This window comes from Scyliorhinus torazame, chromosome 29 (genome assembly GCF_047496885.1).
Source record: "Scyliorhinus torazame isolate Kashiwa2021f chromosome 29, sScyTor2.1, whole genome shotgun sequence".
Lineage (NCBI taxonomy): Eukaryota > Metazoa > Chordata > Chondrichthyes > Carcharhiniformes > Scyliorhinidae > Scyliorhinus > Scyliorhinus torazame.
In genome coordinates this window covers 26,487,414-26,507,550 of record NC_092735.1, presented here as the reverse complement: position 1 = coordinate 26,507,550, position 20,137 = coordinate 26,487,414, and the positions used below count along the sequence as shown (strand labels likewise).

The window sequence follows — 20,137 nt, the reverse complement described above, 5'->3', positions numbered from 1 at the left end:
GGACAGAGATCGCTCACCATCAGGAAACAAGCCTTTGCTCTTCTTGTGACCAACGGTGGGAGAGATGTGCTGGACGATCCTCCTCAGCTTAGATGGACCTGAACTTTACAGAGGAAGGTTTTGGTCTGAAACCGGAAACCAGTTTCTTAGTAACAGGGCGTAAGTGAGAGTTCCGCTGGAGATCAGGAGAGGTAACCAGGCCAAGAGGATCAATTTGGCATGCAGGCTATTTTTTCACCAATGGCGTCACCATTAATAAAGTACTGTACCTAAGAGGACCTGATCTAAGTAGTTGTTGAGAGGAGTAAATAGCCACGAGACGTCTCCTGGAAAAGGAGGCCACTCAGCCCCTCGAATCTGGTACAAGGGTCACAGTAACTTCATTTGAAGCCTATTTGTGACAATAAACGATTTTTATACAATTTCATTCATTCATCATTCAATGTATGTAATGTACGGCAGAAGGGTAGCACAGTGGTTATACAGCTCCAGGGTCCCAGGTTCGATTCCCGGCTTGGGTCACTGTCTGTGCGGAGTCTGCACGTTCTCCCCTATTCTGCGTGGGTTTCCTCCGGGTGCTCCGGTTTCCTCCCACAGTCCAAAGATGTGCAGGTTAGGTGGATTGGCCATGATAAATAGTCCTTAGTGTCCAAAAAGGTTGGGTGGGGTTGCTCGGTTACAGGGATGAGGTGGGCTTAATTGGGGTGCTCTTTCCAAGGGCCGGTGCAGACTCGATGGGCCAAATGGCCTCCCTCTGCACTGTAAATTCAATGATTCTATGATTCACATATGGCTGATCGGTACGTCAGTTCCATTTACCCACCTTTTCTCCACATTCTGGACTCTTTAAAAAAAAAAAATTTAGCATACCCAATTCATTTTTTCCAATTAAGGGGTAATTTAGAGTGACCAATCCACCCATCCTGCACATCTTTAGGTTGTGGGGCGAGACCCAGGCAAACACGGGGAGAATGTGCAAACTCCACACGGACAGTGACCCGGGGCCGGGATCGAACCTGGGACCTTGGCGCCGTGAGGCAGCAGTGCTAACCACTGCGCCACTGTGCTGCCTCCTTCTGGACTCTTAACCAGCAAAAGTCTTGAAGCTCCAATTGACCCCCAGCATCCGCAGCTTTTTGGTGGGGGATTGAGTTCCAGATTTCCACTAGCCTGCGTTTGAAAAGGGCTGCCTGATTTCACTCCCAAATTGTGTTGCTCCCATTATAAAGCTGCACCCGCCTCGTTTTAGACGGACCAGTAAAGATGGGACTCCACTCTTGAGCACAAAATCTAGGCTGACACTCCTGGTGTGGTGCTGAGGGAGTGCCGCACTGTTGGAGGTGCTGCCTTTTAGAAAAGACATTACGCCAAGCTCCCTCAAGTGGACGTAAACGAGTCCATGACACTACTTCAGGGGTGGTTCTCGTTCACATTCAGGCTACAACGTATCGGCCAAGCAACTTGTTTAAAAACACACAGGGCCATTATCACATTTCTATTTGTGGGATGTTGCTGTGTGTAAACTGGCTGGTGTGTTTCCTACATTATAACAGGGACTACACTTTTAAAAAAATGTTTCATTAGTTGTAAAGCATTCTGCGGCAACCAAGTGAAACTGTGCAAATCCTATCCTTGTACATCTATCCTGGATCTGATTGTCATGTACTGACATGGGCTAAAGCAAAATGAACAGCCCTAGTTAGAACCTTTGAATTCCTATAGTGCAGGAGGCCATTCGGCCCATTGGGTCTGCACCGACCCTCAAAGAGCACCCTCCCTAGGCCCCTCCCCCACCCTACACCCTATCCCGGTAACCCCGTCTAACCTGCACGTCTGTGGGAGGAAACCAGAGTCTCCGGAAGAAACCCACACAAGCAGGGGCAGAAAGTGCAAACTCCACAGTCACCCAAGGCCGGAATTGAACCCAGGTCCCTGGCGCTGTGCTTTTAAAAATAAATAAACTTAGAGTACCCAATTATTTTTCTTTTCCAATTAAGGGGCAATTTAGTGTGGCCAATCGACGTAACTAGCACATCTTTGGGTTGTGGGGTGAAATCCACGTAGACACGGGGAGAATGTGCAAACTCCACACGGACAGTGACCCAGGGTCGGGATTCGAACCTGGGTCCTTAGCGCCGCAGTCCCAGTGCTAACCACTGCGCCACATGCCACCCCTTAGTGCTGTGCTAACCACTGTGCCACCATGCTGTTAATTGTTCTGCAGCAAGACCTTTCTGACGCCACTTGTATGTGGATTGACTCTCTTTCATGACTGTATCTGCAAGCAGACTGGTTTGGATATTTAATGACCGAGCCTGTCAAAGGACTTGTATCAGAATATGTAGCAGATCTAACTGCACAGCAAGTCTACCCAGCCTGTCTGTCGTACTCACCAGGTCCCATGTACGGTACTCTGTTGAAGGCGTGGCATGCCTTCCTTACCTCCGCCGACCGCCTGAGCCAGCTCCACGTGGAGATCCAGAAATCGCTGGTGACCGAAGACACGGCCAAGATTCTGAACTGGCAGAGAGACACGTACCACAAGAAGTTCTTCGGGGGCTTCAAGGAGACCCATGAGGTGAAGAGCGGATTCCGAAAAGCACAGAAGCCCTGGACAAAGAAACTGAAAAAGGTACGTCACGATTGAGATCGTAATAAGTGTGCAGTGTCCGCTACATAATGGGCAGTGTCAGCATTTTAAACAGGAACGTGGTGTCTACACGCGAGTGATATATCACCCATTACAAGTCTCAGCCCTCCCCACCCCCCCCCCCCCCCATCCTATCCACTCTGCCATCTCATCATCCCACCATTAATAATAATCTTTATTAATGTCACAAGTAGGCTTACATTAACACTGCAATGAGGTTACTGTGAAAAGCCCCTAGTCGCCACACTCCGGCGCCTGTTCGGGTACACGGAGGGAGAATTCAGAATGTCCAATTCACCTAACCTGCACGTCTTTGGGGACTTGTGGGAGGAAACCGGAGCCCCCGGAGGAAACCCACGCAGACACGGGGAGAACGTGCAGACTCCGCACAGACAGTGACCCAAACCAGGAATCGAACCCGGGTCCCTGGTGCTGTGAAGCAATAGTGTTAACCACTGTGCTACCGTGCCGCCCCGAAAGTACACAACCACACCAGAACCTCTTTTTTAAAGAAGGTAATTTTCCCTGCTGAGTGGCTGATACACAGTGTGTGAACAGCTTAGCAGATACTGGCAGCCCCTCACGTCTCGTGCAAAATGGTCCTTCTTCTCACAGGAGTCTAGAGAGGGTGTGTCCGGAGGGCATCATATCCGTGTTCCATCCAGTCCTTTTCTCCCGCACACGACTCCTACACAATATTTGGATTTGCAACTCCAGCTGCTGCACAGAAACATTCCCAATTTCTTATTCCTTGAGTGTCAAACGGCTTAGCGGTGTGGCTTGCGACGATGACAAAATTCATTTAATTGCAGGACGGTGCCGAGCGGTGGCTTTGACCCATCGACATATCTCCCACTTCGGATCATTTTAAAGTTTGCGATGCCACTAGGTGGACGGTTTAAGTAATTACAGGCTTGCATTTTCATTTCCTGGGGGCAATCCTTTTTAATAAAAAAAAAAGAGGGTCACTTTTCTCAGCCCACTCTTTTCGAGGAGCTGGCATGTGCCGGAGTGCACTCTGGGATATCACCAAGTACTTGGTCTCTGAGGCTGCATGTACATAAGAACTAGGAGCAGGAGTAGGCCACCTGGCCCTTCGAGCCTGCTCCGCCATTCAATGAGATCATGGCTGATCTTTTGTGGACTCAGCTCCACTTTCCCACCCAAACACCATAATTCCTTTATTTTATTCTTCAAAAATCTATCTTTATCTTGAAAACATTGAATGAAGAAGCCTCAACTGGTTCAATGGGCAGGGAATTCCATAGATTCACAACCCTTTGGATGAAGGAGTTCCTCCTAAACTCAGTCCTAAATCGACGTCCCCTTATTTTGAGGCTATGCCCCCTAGTTCTGCTTTCACCCGCCAGTGGAAACAACCTCCCCACATCTATCCTATCTATTCCCTTCATAAGCTTATATGTGTCTACAAGATCCCCCCCCCCCCTGCATTCTTCAAAATTCCAACGAGTACAGTCCCAGTCTACTCAACCTCTCCTCGTAATCCACCCCCTCAGCTCAGGGAGGAGGAGGCCATTCAGCCCATTATGTGTGGGATGGAGAATAAAAACACCCACCCAAATTCGTCCCACTCCTTTGCATTTTCCCCAATGACCTAAGAATGATTCATTTTCAAAGCGTTTCCGATTCCCTTTTGAGAATTACCTCTTTGAATTGGTTTACACCGCCCTTTTAAGCAACGCATTCCACAAGGTTAAACAGGTGCATGTTCCACATACTGAATCAAGCACCAGTAGACATTCTGTGGTTCACAACCGGTTCACTGTTGTACAATAGCTCAGTACAATACCAGTTCCCGCTCTGCGCTTCTGGATCCTCTCCAGAAGTAAATCCCTTCTGGTGAAAAGCCTCGCTCTTAAATACAAGCTTCAATGAGCATCACCTGCCCTCGATTCACTCTGATGCAAGGTCTGGTTTGTTCTTAAAGGGACCTGAATTTCTAAGATTGTCACACATCGTAACAATGTTGTTCTTTTGCCAATCAACTTAAATCTGTCCCTTCCCGTGGCACAGAGACTAGGTTGTGTCAGGCCCGGAATCCCTTTCCCATGGGCACAGAGACTAGGTTGCATCAGGCCCGGAATCCCTTTCCCATGGGCACAGAGACTAGGTTGTGTCAGGCCCGGAATCCCTTTCCCATGGGCACAGAGACTAGGTTGTGTCAGGCCCGGAATCCCCTTCCCATGGGCACAGAGACTAGGTTGTGTCAGGTCCGGAATCACTTTCCCATGGGCACAGAGACTAGGTTGTGTCAGTCCCGGAATCCCTTTCCCATGGGCACAGAGGCTAGGCTGTGTCAGGCCCAGAATCCCTTTCCCATGGGCACAGAGACTAGGTTGTGTCAGGCCCGGAATCCCTTTCCCATGGGCACAGAGACTAGGTTGCGTCAGGCCCGGAATCCCTTTCCCATGGGCACAGAAACTACGTTGCGTCAGGCCCGGAATCCCTTTCCCATGGGCACAGAGACTAGGTTGTGTCAGGCCCGGAATCACTTTCCCATGGGCACAGAGACTAGGTTGCGTTAGGCCCGGAATCCCTTTCCCATGGGCACAGAGACTAGGTTGCGTCAGGCCCGGAATCCCTTTCCCATGGGCACAGAGACTAGGTTGTGTCAGGCCTGGAATCCCTTTCCCATGGGCACAGAGACTAGGTTGTGTCAGGTCCGGAATCCCTTTCCCATGGGCACAGAGACTAGGTTGTGTCAGGCCCGGAATCCCTTTCCCATGGGCACAGAGACTACGTTGTGTCAGGCCCGGAATCCCTTTCCCATGGGCACAGAGATTAGGTTGTGTCAGGCCCGGAATCCCTTTCCCATGGGCACAGAGACTAGGTTGCGTCAGGCCCGGAATCCCTTTCCCATGTGCACAGAGACTAGGTTGCGTCAGGTCCGGAATCCCTTTCCCATGGGCACAGAGATTAGGTTGTGTCAGGCCCGGAATCCCTTTCCCATGGGCACAGAGACTAGGTTGTGTCAGGCCCGGAATCCCTTTCCCATGGGCACAGGGACTAGGTTGTGTCAGGCCCGGAATCCCTTTCCCATGGGCACAGAGACTAGGTTGTGTCAGGCCCAGAAACCCTTTCCCATGGGCACAGAGACTACGTTGCGTCAGGCCCGGAATCCCTTTCCCATGGGCACAGAGACTAGGTTGTGTCAGTCCCGGAATCCCTTTCCCATTGGGCACAGAGACTAGGTTGTGTCAGTCCCGGAATCCCTTTCCCATTGGGCAAAGAGACTAGGTTGTGTCAGGCCCGGAATCCCTTTCCCATTGGGCAAAGAGACTAGGTTGTGTCAGGCCCGGAATCCCTTTCCCATGGGCACAGAGACTAGGTTGCGTCAGGCCCGGAATCCCTTTCCCATGGGCACAGAGACTAGGTTGTGTCAGGCCCGGAATCACTTTCCCATGAGCACAGAGACTAGGTTGCGTCAGGCCCGGAATCCCTTTCCCATGGGCACAGAGACTAGGTTGCGTCAGGCCCGGAATCCCTTTCCCATGGGCACAGAGACTAGGTTGTGTCAGGCCCGGAATCCCCTTCCCATGGGCACAGAGACTAGGTTGCGTTAGGCCCGGAATCCCTTTCCCATGGGCACAGAGATTAGGTTGTGTCAGGCCCGGATTCCCTTTCCCATGGGCACAGAGATTAGGTTGCGTCAGGCCCGGAATCCCTTTCCCATGGGCACAGAGACTAGGTTGTGTCAGGCCCGGAATCCCTTTCCCATGGGCACAGAGATTAGGTTGCGTCAGGCCCGGAATCCCTTTCCCATGGGCACAGAGACTAGGTTGTGTCAGGCCCGGAATCACTTTCCCATGGGCACAGAAAGGCCCGGAATCACTTTCCCATGGGAACAGAGACTAGGTTGTGTCAGGTCCGGAATCCCTTTCCCATGGGCACAGAGACTAGGTTGTGTCAGGCCCGGAATCCCTTTCCCATGGGCACAGAGACTAGGTTGTGTCAGCTCCGGTCAGATTCAGCTCACTCACTCAGTCCCTCAGAGGCTCTATGTCTTTGTGGAGTCAGTGCACCACCAGGAGATGTTTCAGATTCCTAGTGACACAAAAGGAGGCCGCTCGGCCCATCGAGTCTATGCTGGCTCACTGTGGAATAATCCAGCCAATTTCCCCCGTAACTCTGCAAGCTTATTTCCTTCAAGTGTTTCTCCAATTCAATCGCTGATCGTCTCCCCTTTCACCCCGCCTCACTGGTTCCAGCTCGTTACCCTCCGCTGCGTTGTAAAAAAGGTTCTTCCTCAAATCCTCCCGGTGACTCTTGCCCAAATCCTTAAATCTGTGTTCCCCCCAGTCCCTGTACCATCGGCCAACGGGAACGGCTTTTGTTTGTCAGCCTTAACTTAAATCTGTCCTAACTTTGTACACCTATCAAGCCGCCTCTCAATTTCCTTTACTCCGTCACGGGGCCGCTAACCTAGACTCCCCTTTAACCCTCGGAACAGTCGGAAAAACTGAAGAAACTGTATCATGCCAAACGCAAAAAGGAGCGGGTTTCCATCGTCCGGGAAAACAGTGGCAGAGCCAATCAGGCGACATCCGCATCAAAACAGCGCAAACTCCACGGAGAGAGAGAGAAGTGTAACCAGGAGTCAGAAAAGGTGAGATTGGAAATTCAGTGTTGTGTGTGTGTGTGCGTGGATAGCAAAAGAATATAGCACCTTTCGCATCCTTCAAATCACGAGTAGGGCAGCATGGTAGCACAGTGGTTAGCACTGTGGCTTCACAGCTCCAGGGTCCCGGGTTCGATTCCCAGCTTGGGTCACTGTCTGTGCGGAGTCTGCACGTTCTCGCCGTGTCTGCGTGGGTTTCCTCCGGGTGCTCCGGTTTCCTCCCAGTCCAAAGATGTGCCGGTTAGGTGGATTTGACATGCTAAATTGTCCTTAATGTCCAAAAAGGTTAGGGGGGGGTTATTGGGTTACGGGGGATAGGGTGGAAGTGAGGGCTTAAAGTGGGTGGGTGCAGACTCGATGGGCCGAATGGCCTCCTTCTGCATTCCAATTAAGTACTTTAGGAGCACAGTCACTGCTGTAGCATAGGAAATGGAGCAGCCAATTTGCAAGTAGGTAGCTCCCACGAATAGCAATGTGACAATGACGATTCAATCACCTCTTTTGGTGATGTCATTTGAGGAATAAATATTGTCCCCGATACTGGGGAGAGTTCCATTGTTTTAAAAAAAAAACATGAGGGGCAGCACCACTGACAGTGCAGTCAGTGCCTTAGTACCGCACTGGGGGGTATCAGCCTGCATTCTGAGACTTGAACCCACGACTTGCTGATCGAGGCGAGAGTACGGCTCGTTGAGCCACACAGCTGATAAACGCAGCAACCAATTTCTGCGCAGCAAGCTCCCACAAATCTACCGAGATGATTGTTCAGTTAATTTGTTGGTGATGATTGAGGGAGAAATGTTGGCCGGGCCAGTGGGAGAAACCTGCTGCTCTTCTTCAAATTGTCCCACCGGATCTTTTACACCCACATAAATTTCAGCTCTGTCCTTCAGTATTTCCCTGAAGTATCATTTGGTACTTAAATCCCCAACCTTTCAGAGGCAACAGCTATGGTTGATACTACTTTACATGACTGACCTTGACAGATCAATGTCTGTGATCAAATCTTCCTTCCCCAGGCAGTGATCTTCCCATCACCCCTGAAGGTGTGGACCCAAAACCCGCAGACACTGCCCCGGCGATCATTCTCCACACCTGAACAAATAAGTGCTAGTGGGCCAGGGCACATTGGATGGAAGATCGTGAAGACAGATTTGGACGAGGAACGGTGGGGAGGAGGGTTGAGTGGAGCATAAAGTGGATATGCTGGTGGGGTCGAATAATCTATCTCTGTGCAATGTATCCTATGCAATAAACCAGAGTCCAATTCTGCTGTTGTGAAGTCCACACACAAGCAGTTCCCAGCTGCAATCCCAGGATTGCAATCAGGAATTAGAAACATGCCGGAATTATTTGATCACTTCCGATTACACCGGAATTATTTTTCAACTCCCAAAATGTGCTGAAACCTGTTGTTTATGCCTTTAAGGGATAGCAGCATGCCTCTGTGGTATAAAGGTGATTCTCAGAGCAAGGATTAACGTGGGACTGGAGAATTGTACCCACCACCCACAGTTTGATGTAGAGCAGTGATGGGCGACCTGCGGGCCACATGCGGCCCATCTGGGTTCTGAGTGACATTTTGTTGACTGGTGCAGGGTCGCCAGTCTCTGCTAATTTCCGTCCTAGTAGTTTTTTTTCCTACCGGTATGACTGAAGTGATTTGCATGTAAAGCAAGAGTGAAGTGAGGAGCATGTGCTGATTGCTTATAGCATTGACTGTGAGAGCCGTGCGCTCCCTCTGCATCCAATCAAGTGTAACTTTTTTTTCCCATTTGAATTTGATCACAGTTCCATTAATATATAAATGATCAAGCATTTCCTGTAACTCATTATGAAAAGTTTGGCGTGTATTAAATGTAGTCTATCTGGGCAGCACGGTGGCACAGTGGTTAGCACTGCTGCCTCATGGCGCCAAGGTCCCAGGTTCAATCCCGGCTCTGGGTCACTGTCCGTGTGGAGTTTGCATGTTCTCCCCGTGTTTGTGTGGGTTTCGCCCCCACATCCCAAAGGTGTGCAAAGTAGGTGGATTGGCCACGCTAAATTGCCCCTTAATTGGAAGAAAATGAATTGGGTACTCTCAATTTATGTTTAAAAAAAAAATGTATTCAAACTTATTCACGCGGGTCAGAGTTAGTGAACGAGCCCAGATGTCAACCTTGCGGCCCCCTGAGATGAAGGAGGGTCACTCACTAGCCAAGGTTGCCCATCACTGATGTCGGGAGTCACATGATAGGAGTCTGGATGGAGCCAGCCTAGAGGCAGCGCCCATGTGTGGCAGTGCCGTGGATAGGTACATAGTTATGGGGCAACAATAAATGGTCTACGTTCAACCATGTTGGCCTCCAGACCGCCCATGAGACACCAAATTAATATTTACAACAGCTGTTAGGACACGGGCAGTGCTGGAAAAGTCAGCATCAACAGTGCTGGCAAAGCAATCTCCAATTGCTCTCGGGGGGGGGGGGGGTCAACTTCATGAACCTTGGCAGTCTCTGTAGTGAACAACGTTTAGCACCCCAACCACCACTCTGCCTGTAATTGGCCAATATGGCACAGATCAAGAGTTACAGGTTGGAGTGCAGGACGGCACGTCCACCCGATGGCCCACCACAGGTATTCATCCTGCGTCACTTAGAATCATTCACCAAAGGGACCAGCGCACAACGCGGGTGATTGGCTTGCACTGTCTCCAGGTTTGGACTTCCAATATTGCCAGTCAGCTGGGTCAAAAAAATATTTTCCTCAGAAAATAAGTGAACAGGGGCAAGTTCTCAGGCTGCGGTCTGATGTCAGGATCATTTTGGCGCCCTGAGCGGCATAGGTGTGATAAAACCTGCCGTGATTCTGCATTGCTGAGCCAGTCAGTGGCCAGGGAGCAGGCTCACTGACCAAATACGGATGGCAGATGAGCTCCTGAGGCTGGAGGGGTAATAGGAAGTCCTCCATTGGGAGGTGGGAGTGGTCAATGCAGGTGCCCAAGAGATACTGAAGAGCGAGAACAAAAATTTTGATTAATAAAAGCCACAACTGCTAGGTTATGATCACAGCCACTTCCATCTCCCAGCTGTGTTTTTTGACGGGAGTGGGAGGCCTGACTGTTCATGGGTGAGGGATCTTGATGGGCGTCTTCACTGCCCCAGTTGGGTACTCGCCAATTGCGTCTTGCCCCAGCTCAGCTATTTTCAAAATGGCTTGGGGGCAGGGTCAGGCCAATTCTGGACCTTTGCCCCTTTGGTCTGTCCGCATCGGGCTTCAAAAATCCAACCTCCAGGTATCCAAATCTGGGCATCATCAGAGGGTTAGCATAGATTTTATTTTTAAAATTAGAGTACCCAGTTAATTTTTTCTAATTAAGGAGCAATTTAGCATGGCCAATCCACCTACCCTGCACATCTTTGGGTTGAGGGGGGCGAAACCCACGCAAAAACGGGGAGAATGTGCAAACTCCACATGGACAATGACCCAGAACCGGGATTGGACCTGGGACCTCGGCGCCGTGAGGCAGCAGTGCTAACCACTGCGCCACCATGCTGCCCCGAGCATAGCTTTAAATTATATCATACAAATCTCTCTTGCAGGGGTCCCATTTCCAGCTCCACCACCAAAGTAACATTGAAATGTAGCTAACAGCAATGTTCAGTTACAAGTAATACTAATATTATTGGATTGTTTACAGTGCCAACGCTTGGGAATGTGTCGAATCGATGTCCACAGCTAACAATTGCTCATACGCAAGCTATCCCAACCATGCATGACACAATTGGTGACATGAGCATGGTGACTGATGTAGCAGCTGATTTGATCAGGGTTTTTATCATCCTCACTGTTGATCAATAAAAGACTATAAAGACGTGCATTTCTATAGCACCTCCACAACTTCAGCACATCCCAAAACACTAATGAAGCACTTTAGTCAGATTTATTTTGGATGAAGGATGTAAATGAGCTGGCAGAACTACCCTGTTCTTCTTTGAAAGAGTGTTTAGAGGATCTGTTGCTCAACTTGAGAGGGAAGACAGGGCCTCAGTTTAACATCACATCTGAAAGATGGTATTTATGACAGGGCAGCACTCCCCCAGTATCGCACTGGGAGCTTCCATCTTGATTACGTGCCCAAGTCTCAGGACCTGGACTTGAACCCTCAACCTTCTGAAATGAGAGGCAAGATAATCACTGCTGACACCTGTGGGGTGTGCATGTTGTGTGGGGTGCATGGGGTGGGGGTGGGTGCGTCTCTTTTCGCCAACTCATCTTCTGTTCTCTCCATTCTCTCCCACGTCAAGGTTAAGCTGCGCTACACAAAGACAATGGAAGACTTGAACAAGTACAATCCAAAATATATGGAAGAGATGGAGATGGTCTTTGACCAGAGCCAGCAACTGGAGCAGAAACGCATAATCTTTCTCAAACAGATCTTCCTATCCATTCATCGGCACCTTGATGTCACCAACAACGAAAGGTGAGGTTGAAGCTACATTCCAATCCTCCAATCCATCTCTACTGAGAGATTAACGCAAAAGAAAAGCTGCTTCCATGAGCTGACGGTGCAAGGATTAAGAGATTCAGATATAAGGGAGGATGTGAGGAAGAACCTTCTTGGGCACAGAGAGGTACTCACCTGGGACTCCTGTTTACGAAGGCGGTGGAAGCAGAGACAATCAATCATTTCTAAAGGAAATTGTATGGCCCCCCAAGACAAATAAACTTGCCAGGGCTACAGGAGAGAGTGGGAGAACTGGATTACTCTCCAAGGAGCGAGCATGGGCTCAATGAGCTGAATGACTCGGAGATGAGCAATAAGCTGACGACTGACTTAAAGATGTAGAAATAAACACTTTGCAGGGCTAGTTCCACTCAAGATGCAAAGAAATCAGAGACTAATTCTGATCCTTGTGTAGGCGGAGATAAGTTATCTCAAGCGGGCCCGGTGCTGGGGAGCTGCACTTTATATTAAAAAACCACATTTTATTAGGGTATTTGTAGTTTTTATAATAATCACAGCAACATAAACATGGCACATAAACCATTTCCATCCCTATCCCGTTCTTCACACCCCCCCCCCCCCTCTGGATTTCTGCTTCTGCTGACATTTTAATTTTCTCCGAGAAAGTCGACGAACGGCTGCCATCTCCGGACGAACCCTAACATTGACCCTCTTAGGGCGAACTTTATTTTCTCGAGACTGAGAAACCCAGCCATGTCATTAACCCAGGTCTCTAATTTTGGGGGCTTTGAGTCCCTCCACGTTAACAGAATCCGACTCCAGGCTACCAGGGAGGCAAAGGCCAAATCGTCCGCCTCTTTCGCCCCCTGCACTCCCGGCTCTACCAACACACCAAAGATCGCCACCTGTGTTTTGAGTACCGTGGACATAGCCTTCGCAAAACCCTCGAAGCTTCAGGCATGCCCAAAACATGTGGAAATGATTTGCTGGACCAACCGTGCTACCCCCAAAAACGTGCTCATCCGAGCCACCATCATGTATGCCCGGTGGACTACCTTAAATTGTGTCAGGCTAAGCCTGGCACATGATGAGGATGTGTTAACCCTGCTTAAGACATCTGCCCACAGACCCACGGGGAGCTGCACTTTGCTCAGTGTTCTCACTTCAGATTGGTTCTCTGTGACATTGGTCAGGCGTGGGATGTCAAATAAGGGCTGGATCAGGCCCCCTCACATCAAGTACTCAAGTGGCACCTTCTGCCCAAGCCCACATGTGGAGAATGGTCACTTGGTTGTGGTGCCAGAGTACAGTTGCTAGCGGTGAACCTCAACAAGTCACACCCTTCAGGGAACAAAACTAGAGACTTTTAAACACGCCTGTTTCCAGACCCTTTCCACCCCAAAAGTAAAACATATTTCAGGTCTTACTCGTCAACAAGCTGCCCATTTTCTGCACAATTGCCTAAATTAACACTTAATAGAATGGACGGAGGTTCTATGGTTTAAATTTACGAGTAGATTAAGAGAATTATTTTTCCCTCATGAATTCCCAGCTACTGTAATCAATGATGAGCCGATGAAGTTCCTTTCAATAAAATGACCCATTGGCTGGCATTCAGCCCACAGAAGTTCCTTGTGCAGGGCTGCACTCATTTCAATGGAAGGATGAGGTATAATTTCTTAATTAATTTCCATTCCCAATTCTCTCTCCAGCTTCCGATCTATATTTAAGGATTTGCACCAGACCGTACTATCAATAAACGAGCAGAATGATTTGAAATGGTGGCGCAATACACATGGTCCAGGAATGCCTACCAACTGGCCACATTTTGAGGTGAGTGCATAATCCATCTGTCCATAGAATCCCTACAGAGCAGAAGGCCATTCCGTCCATTGACTCTGTACTGACCGTCCGAAAGAACACACTGCCTATGTCCACTGTCACGTCCCATCCCGCAATCCTGCACATTGATCATGCCAGTCCACCAAACCTGCACATCTGGAGGGAACCGGAGCACCTGGAGGAAACCCACGCAGACACGGGTAGAACGTGCAAACTCCACAGACAGGCCAGAATTGAACCCGGGTCCCTGGTGCTCTGAGGCAGCAGTGCTAATCACTGCGCCGCCCGAAAATCTGTCTAAATGGGCATGTCAGGGACCAGTTTACTTCCAAATCAATACAACCTTCTTAATTTCTGTACCGCCGCAAGCTAGAAATGTTAATTCTCTATTTGTAATCAAGAATAGGGGAAGTGTTCAGCTGTGACACAGGCGAGTAGAATTCTTGCCTCAGAGTCGGGGGGGGGGGGGGGGGGGAGGGGGAGAAGAAAGAGGTGGAATAACCAGCAATTGAACCGGCACTGCTGACCTTGCTCTGCATCATGACTCAGTTGTCTAGCCAAGTGAGCTAAACCGGGTTCAAATACTACTCCAGAGACCAACCTAGACTGATAGTGCTGTACTAAGGGTGTGATGTACAGCCAGAGGTGCTGTCTTTCAATTGAGACGTTAAACCCGCTCTCTCAGGTGAACATAAAAGATCCTATGATACCATTTCAAGGAAGGGCAATGGAGTTACCCCAGTGTCCAGGATAATATTTATCCTTCAGTCAACATCAAAGAAACGGATCTGGTCATTGTCACGTTGCTGTTTCTGGGAGCTTGCAATGCACAAATGGCTGTCGCGTTTCCGACATTACAGAAGTGACTGACTGCACCTTTATTTTGTAAATAAATCTGAGGCTTGTATCTTCAGTCAACATACTGGTTATGTGATGTGCGGTATTTTACCTGTTGTGTTCAAAATGTAGCGGGATCATGGTTGGCACCACAACCTTAACTTTCGATAAGCTTCGCTCTCACGTCCTAGCCAGAAAGCTGTGCCATATTGTCCATTTTTCAGATGCGACAGGATATCGAGACCTGGTTTCCTTTTTTATGTGGAGCCTGTGGCACAGAGAGGGGCAATCTCCCAGTTTTCTGGCCAATATTCATTCCATACACGACTGCAAACCTGCTACCACCGTCGCCCACAAAATAACAGTGCATACCCGTAAAAAGCTAGCTGGGGAGGCGTTGCAATTCGTTGAGGAGGCGAAAGACACCATCCTTGTGAGCGTTGCCACAACCCATACAAGTGATTCAGTCACAAGGAACAGAGTAGATAAAGACAAACTGTTCCCATTGATAAAGGGGTTGGTGGTATGGCGGTAATGTCACTGGATTGATAATCCAGAGGCCCAGGGTATGGTAGCACAGTGGTTAGCAGTTGCTCACAGCACCAGGTTTTCAGGTTCGATTCCCGGCTTGGGTCACTGTGCAGAGTCTGCATGTTCGCCCTATGTCTGCGAGGGTTTCCTCCCACAAGTCCCACAAGGGTAATTTGGATATTCTGAATTCTCCCTCCGTGTACCCGAACAGGTGCCGGAATGTGGTGACTAGGGGATTTTCACAGTATCTTCATTGCAGTGTAAGCCTACTTGTGACAATAAAGATTATTATATAATAATGCTCAGGGGGTTCAAACCCCACCTTGGCGGCCAGTGGAATCGGAATTCAATGAATAAATCTGGAATATAAAGCCAGTCTCAGTGATAGTGACCATGAAACTATCAATCATTGTCAAAGCCCATCTAATGTCCTTTCGGGAAGAGAATCTGTCATTCTTACCTGGTCCGGCCTACATGTGACTTCAGACCCACAGCAATGTGCTCAGCTCAAGCTGTGATCAGGGATGAGTGACAAACACTGGCTTTGCCAGGGACACCCACGCCCCACGAAAGAATGAAGACATAGCAATTTGGAATACACTGCCTGGGAGCATGGTTTGCAAAAAGCATTGGATAAACACTTAAAAGGGTAAAGACGTGCAGGGCTACAGGGGGAAGGTATGGGATAAGACTAGCTGTGTAGCTCTTGTAGAAAGACACAGGCAGGATAGCCTTCTCCTGTGCTGCAACAGTTCGATAATTCTCATCATTCTAGTTATAATACTGAACTACATATAAACATTTTAAGAGGCTTTAATTTTGAATTCCCTATTTCAGTTCCAGATCATCAAGGAAAATATGATAACTAATGTTTTATTAGCCGATTTTAATGCATTAAAGACCATGCTCGTCCTTGTTTATTTACCAGCATCTAATACTGATGTTTGACCCCAACAGGAATGGAGCCCGGAGAGAGAAAAGATTACAGACAAGAAGGGGAAAGGGAAGAAGGAAGGGGACAAAGTGGTTCTTCAAAGCTTAAGGTGAAGCATTAGAGTTGTAACGTGTTAGGAGGTGTCACTTCCTGATGCTATGTGGTGACCTTCCAATGATCAATTTCACTCAGATTATAAGCATGGTGTATTTTTATCCCCCCTTCTCCTTCCTCAAGACGCTGACTCTCGATAGATCATCCCCATGTATCTGGGTGGCCCTCCGGTACCTCAAAACTTAAAACCAGTCTGCAAGGGTCAGTGCGCGTAAGCAGGCTTTTCCCTCTGTTGGATACACAGCCAAGTCTGACCCGGTCTCCCCAGTGGGGCTGCTGGATAGTAATCAGGAACAAGAGCCATGGCTAAACTCATTTGTAGCAGCCTGGCCCTCTGCTGTTTAGTGAGGATAGCTACTCTTGAGGTTGTTCAGGTACTCATCTTCTAAGCCCTCAGCAAACGCAACATGTGCTTGATAATACCACCATTATCCCTCACATCACCCTTTCCAAAGACACTTTGGAGGTGCAAGGTCTCGTAGTGCAATCAACTGATCCTGTGGGATCCTGCAACATTTCCAAAATTGCAACAGGGACTAGATTCCAAAAAGTGACATTGGGACGCCCTGAGGTTGAGAAAGATGCAAGTCTGTATGCAGTGCTGCCAGATGAAATGGGCTAGTTCAACTCAGACCAGGAGATAAAAATCAAAATACTTCTTGGTCTCCATGCATGAGCTGTTATTTCTGAGCACTTCAATAAATCAGCTATTCTAAAAACAAAAGAAGTGGGTAAACACAAATCCAGTAGCACAAGACCACACCAGGACTTTCTTTGAAGGCAAAGATCAGTAAACAAGTGAAAGCAGTGTCTATCAAGTTGAGTGCGCGATTATACTTGGAACATCCGAAGCTCCCAATCCATAATTCAACCGATCAACTCCCAACTGGATTTCAAATAAAGACAGCCTTCGGCTCAGCTGTGATTCCCTTCCTGGTCAAACAGACACTCATTGACGAAGTCATCATTAAGGTGAGGCACCAGAGGGAGTACAAGTACCTCAAATAGTATATTCCGTTTTGATGGGTAGGCGGTGGCATCATGTTATCGTCACTGGACTGGCAAACCAGAGACCCAGGGTAATGCACTGGTCCCCAGGTTCAAATCCCACCACTGCAGATGGTGAAATTTGAATTCAATAAAAAATAAATCTGGGTCTAATAGTTGACCATGAAACCATTGTCGATTGTTGCAAAAACTCATCTGAAGGGCAGCACGGTGGCGCAGTGGGTTAGCCCTGCAGCCTCACGGCGCCGAGGTCCCAGGTTCAATCCCGGCTCTGGGTCACTGTCCGTGTGGAGTTTGCACATTCTCCTCGTGTTTACGTGGGTTTCGCCTCGACAACCCAAAGATGTGCAAGCTAGGTGGATTGGCCACGATAAATTGCCCCTTAATTGGAAAAAATGAATTGGGTATTCTAAATTTATAAAAATAACAAAAAAAAAACCCATCTGGCTCACATGTTGTTTAGGGAAGGAAATCTGCCATCCTTACCCGGCCTACATGTGACTCCAGATCCACAGCAATGTGGCACACGCTTAACTATCCCCTCAAGGGCAATTAGGGATGGGCAATAAGCCCGTAATGCCCACATCTCATGAACAAATAATAATTTAAAAAAATGTCCTTACTCAAGGAGGGATATTCTTGCATTGGAGGCTGTTCAGGGAAGGCTGACGAGGCCGATTCCCAGAATGAGGGGTTAGGCTCATTGGAATTTAGAAGAATGAAAGGTGAGCTTATCGAAACAAGAAAGATTCCGAGGCTCGAAAGGGTAGAATCAGAGTGGGTGCCTCCCCTCAAGGTGAATCCAGAACTTGGGAGCACATGATCTGCCATTTAAGTGGGAGATGAGGAGGAATTTCTTCTCTCAGAGAGAGTTATTATTCTTTGGAATTCCCCGCCTCAGAGAAAAGTGGAGGCCGAGTCACTGACTATATTCAAGGCAGAGTTAAGCAGGAAAAGAGAGTCAGGGGCATCAGCCACAATCTTTTTCTAAATAAATTTAGGAGTACCCAATTCTCCGTGTCTGCGTGGGTCTCACCCCCACAACCCGAAGATGTGCAGGGTAGGTGGATTGGCCACACTAAATTTCCCCTTAATTGGGGGAAAAAGGAATGAAATGAAAAATGAAAAAATGAAATGAAAATCGCTTATTGTCACAAGTAGGCTTCAAATGAAGTTACTGTGAAAAGCCCCTAGTCGCCACATTCCGGCGCCTGTTCCCATAACAGCCACCCCGAACAGGCGCCGGAATGTGGCGACTAAGGGCTTTTCACAGTAACTTCATTTGAAGCCTACTTGTGACAATAAGCGATTTTCATTTCATTTTTCATTTCATTCCTTTTTTCCCCAATTAAGGGGAAATTTAGTGTGGCCAATCCACCTACCCTGCACATCTTTGGGTTGTGGGGGTGAGACCCACGCAGACACGGGGAGGATGTGCAAACTGCACACGGACAATGGCTCAGGGCTGGGATCGAACCCAGGTCCTCGGCGCCGTGAGGCATTGCTAACTATTGTGCTGCCATGCCACCCTCGATCAGCCACAATCTCATTGAATGACAGGACAAGTTTGAGGGGCCGAAGGACTTCACGGTAGTATAGTGGTTAGCACAATTGCTTCACAGCTCCACGGTCCCAGGTTCGATTCCCGGCTTGGGTCACTGTCTGTGCGCAGTCTGCACCTTCTCCCCGTGTGCACCGGTTTCCTCCCACAGTCCAAAGATGTGCAGGTTAGGTGGATTGGCTATGCTAAATTGCCCTTAGTGTTGGGTTGGGTGGGGTTACTGGGTTATGGGGATAGGGTGGAGGTGTGGGCTTGGGTAGGGTGCTCTTTCAAAGAGCTGGTGCAGACTCGATGGGCCGAATGGCCTCCTTCTGCACTGTAAATTCTACGAAAAAGCTCTCCTCCTAGTCCTTATAATCGCATGTCAAGTCCTTCAACTGAAGAGGGAGGTATAAACAGACCCAAATATAAACCACCACTCAAACCCAATTTTGGGCAGCTAGATACGGAATGTCTAATTCTAGTACTTTAGATCTAAACAGTGGCGCAGAACAGAGGGCTGGGCACAGGAGTCAAGTATTTAACCAGTTCAGCTTCCTTTGTCATCGCTGGTTCACAGCCAAAATCTTTTTTCAAGCCACTCCACTCTTGTGTTTTCTGGTTTCACAGTTTAAGTAAAGGGTATTCCCTTGGTGAGGATGGCACAGACATCCCTGGCGTCAAAATCCGAGCACTGTACGATTACACCAGCCAAGAATCAGACGAGCTCAGTTTCAAAGCGGGTAAGCATTGCATCATAAACATTCGCAAACCGCCCCATCTTTTATCCAAGGGTCCCTAAAATAGTGTATGCGGGGGTGCGAGGAGAAGGACAAAAGACTGCATATCCCTCCACGGCTGAATTACTCTTCATTCACAAGCTTTCTGTTTCACAGTCAGGTGGCACTCTTTCAGATGCTTTGTCCCTCTCTAAACTTCTAGCCAGGTTTTCTCCTTCTGTAATATTTACAGCACGGAAACATGTCATTCGGGCCAACTAGTCCATACCAGTGCGCAACACGAGCCTCCTGTCCTTCTGCACCTAACCCCATCACCGTATCCTTCTACGCTCTTCTCCCTCATGACTATATATAGATATAGAATTTCCAGTGCAGAAGGAGGCCATTCGGCCCATCGAGTCTGCACTGGCTCTTGGAAAGAGCACCCTTCCCAACCACACACCTCCACCCTATGCCCATAACCCAGTTACCCCATCCAACACGAAGGGCAATTTTGCATGGTCAATCCACCTAACCTGCACATCTTTGGACTGTGGGAGGAAACCAGAGCACCCGGAGGAAACCCACACAGACACGGGGAGAAAGTGCAGACTCCGCTCTGACAGTGACCCAGGCTGGGAATCTAACCTGGGACCCTGGAGCTGTGAAGCAATTGTGCTAATCACTATGCTACCGTGCTGCTAGATCATAGAATTTACAGTGAAGGAGGCCATTCGGCCTATCGAGTCTGCACCGGCCCTTGGAAAAAGCACCCCACCCAAGCCCACACCTCCGGCCTTTTCCCGTAACCCAGCAACTCCACCCAACCTTTCTGGGCACTAAGGGACAATTTAGCATGGCTAATCCACCTAACCT

The 20,137-nt window shown here is 48.8% G+C and overlaps 1 protein-coding gene across 4 annotated transcripts in view; it reads left to right on the top strand.

The window, feature by feature from the left end:
• Window positions 1–20,137, top strand: part of LOC140403964 (protein kinase C and casein kinase substrate in neurons protein 3) — a 93,727-nt gene that overhangs the window by 67,502 nt on the left and 6,088 nt on the right. For 3 of the 4 annotated variants that reach the window (XM_072492259.1, XM_072492258.1, XM_072492260.1), the window contains exons 4-9: window positions 2,397–2,632; window positions 7,122–7,277; window positions 11,576–11,751; window positions 13,449–13,569; window positions 15,904–15,989; window positions 19,173–19,285. In XM_072492259.1, the coding sequence (XP_072348360.1) occupies window positions 2,397–2,632; window positions 7,122–7,277; window positions 11,576–11,751; window positions 13,449–13,569; window positions 15,904–15,989; window positions 19,173–19,285 (888 nt within the window). The remainder of the gene's footprint in view (window positions 1–2,396; window positions 2,633–7,121; window positions 7,278–11,575; window positions 11,752–13,448; window positions 13,570–15,903; window positions 15,990–19,172; window positions 19,286–20,137) is intronic. The other variant, XM_072492261.1, reaches the window with a different exon arrangement.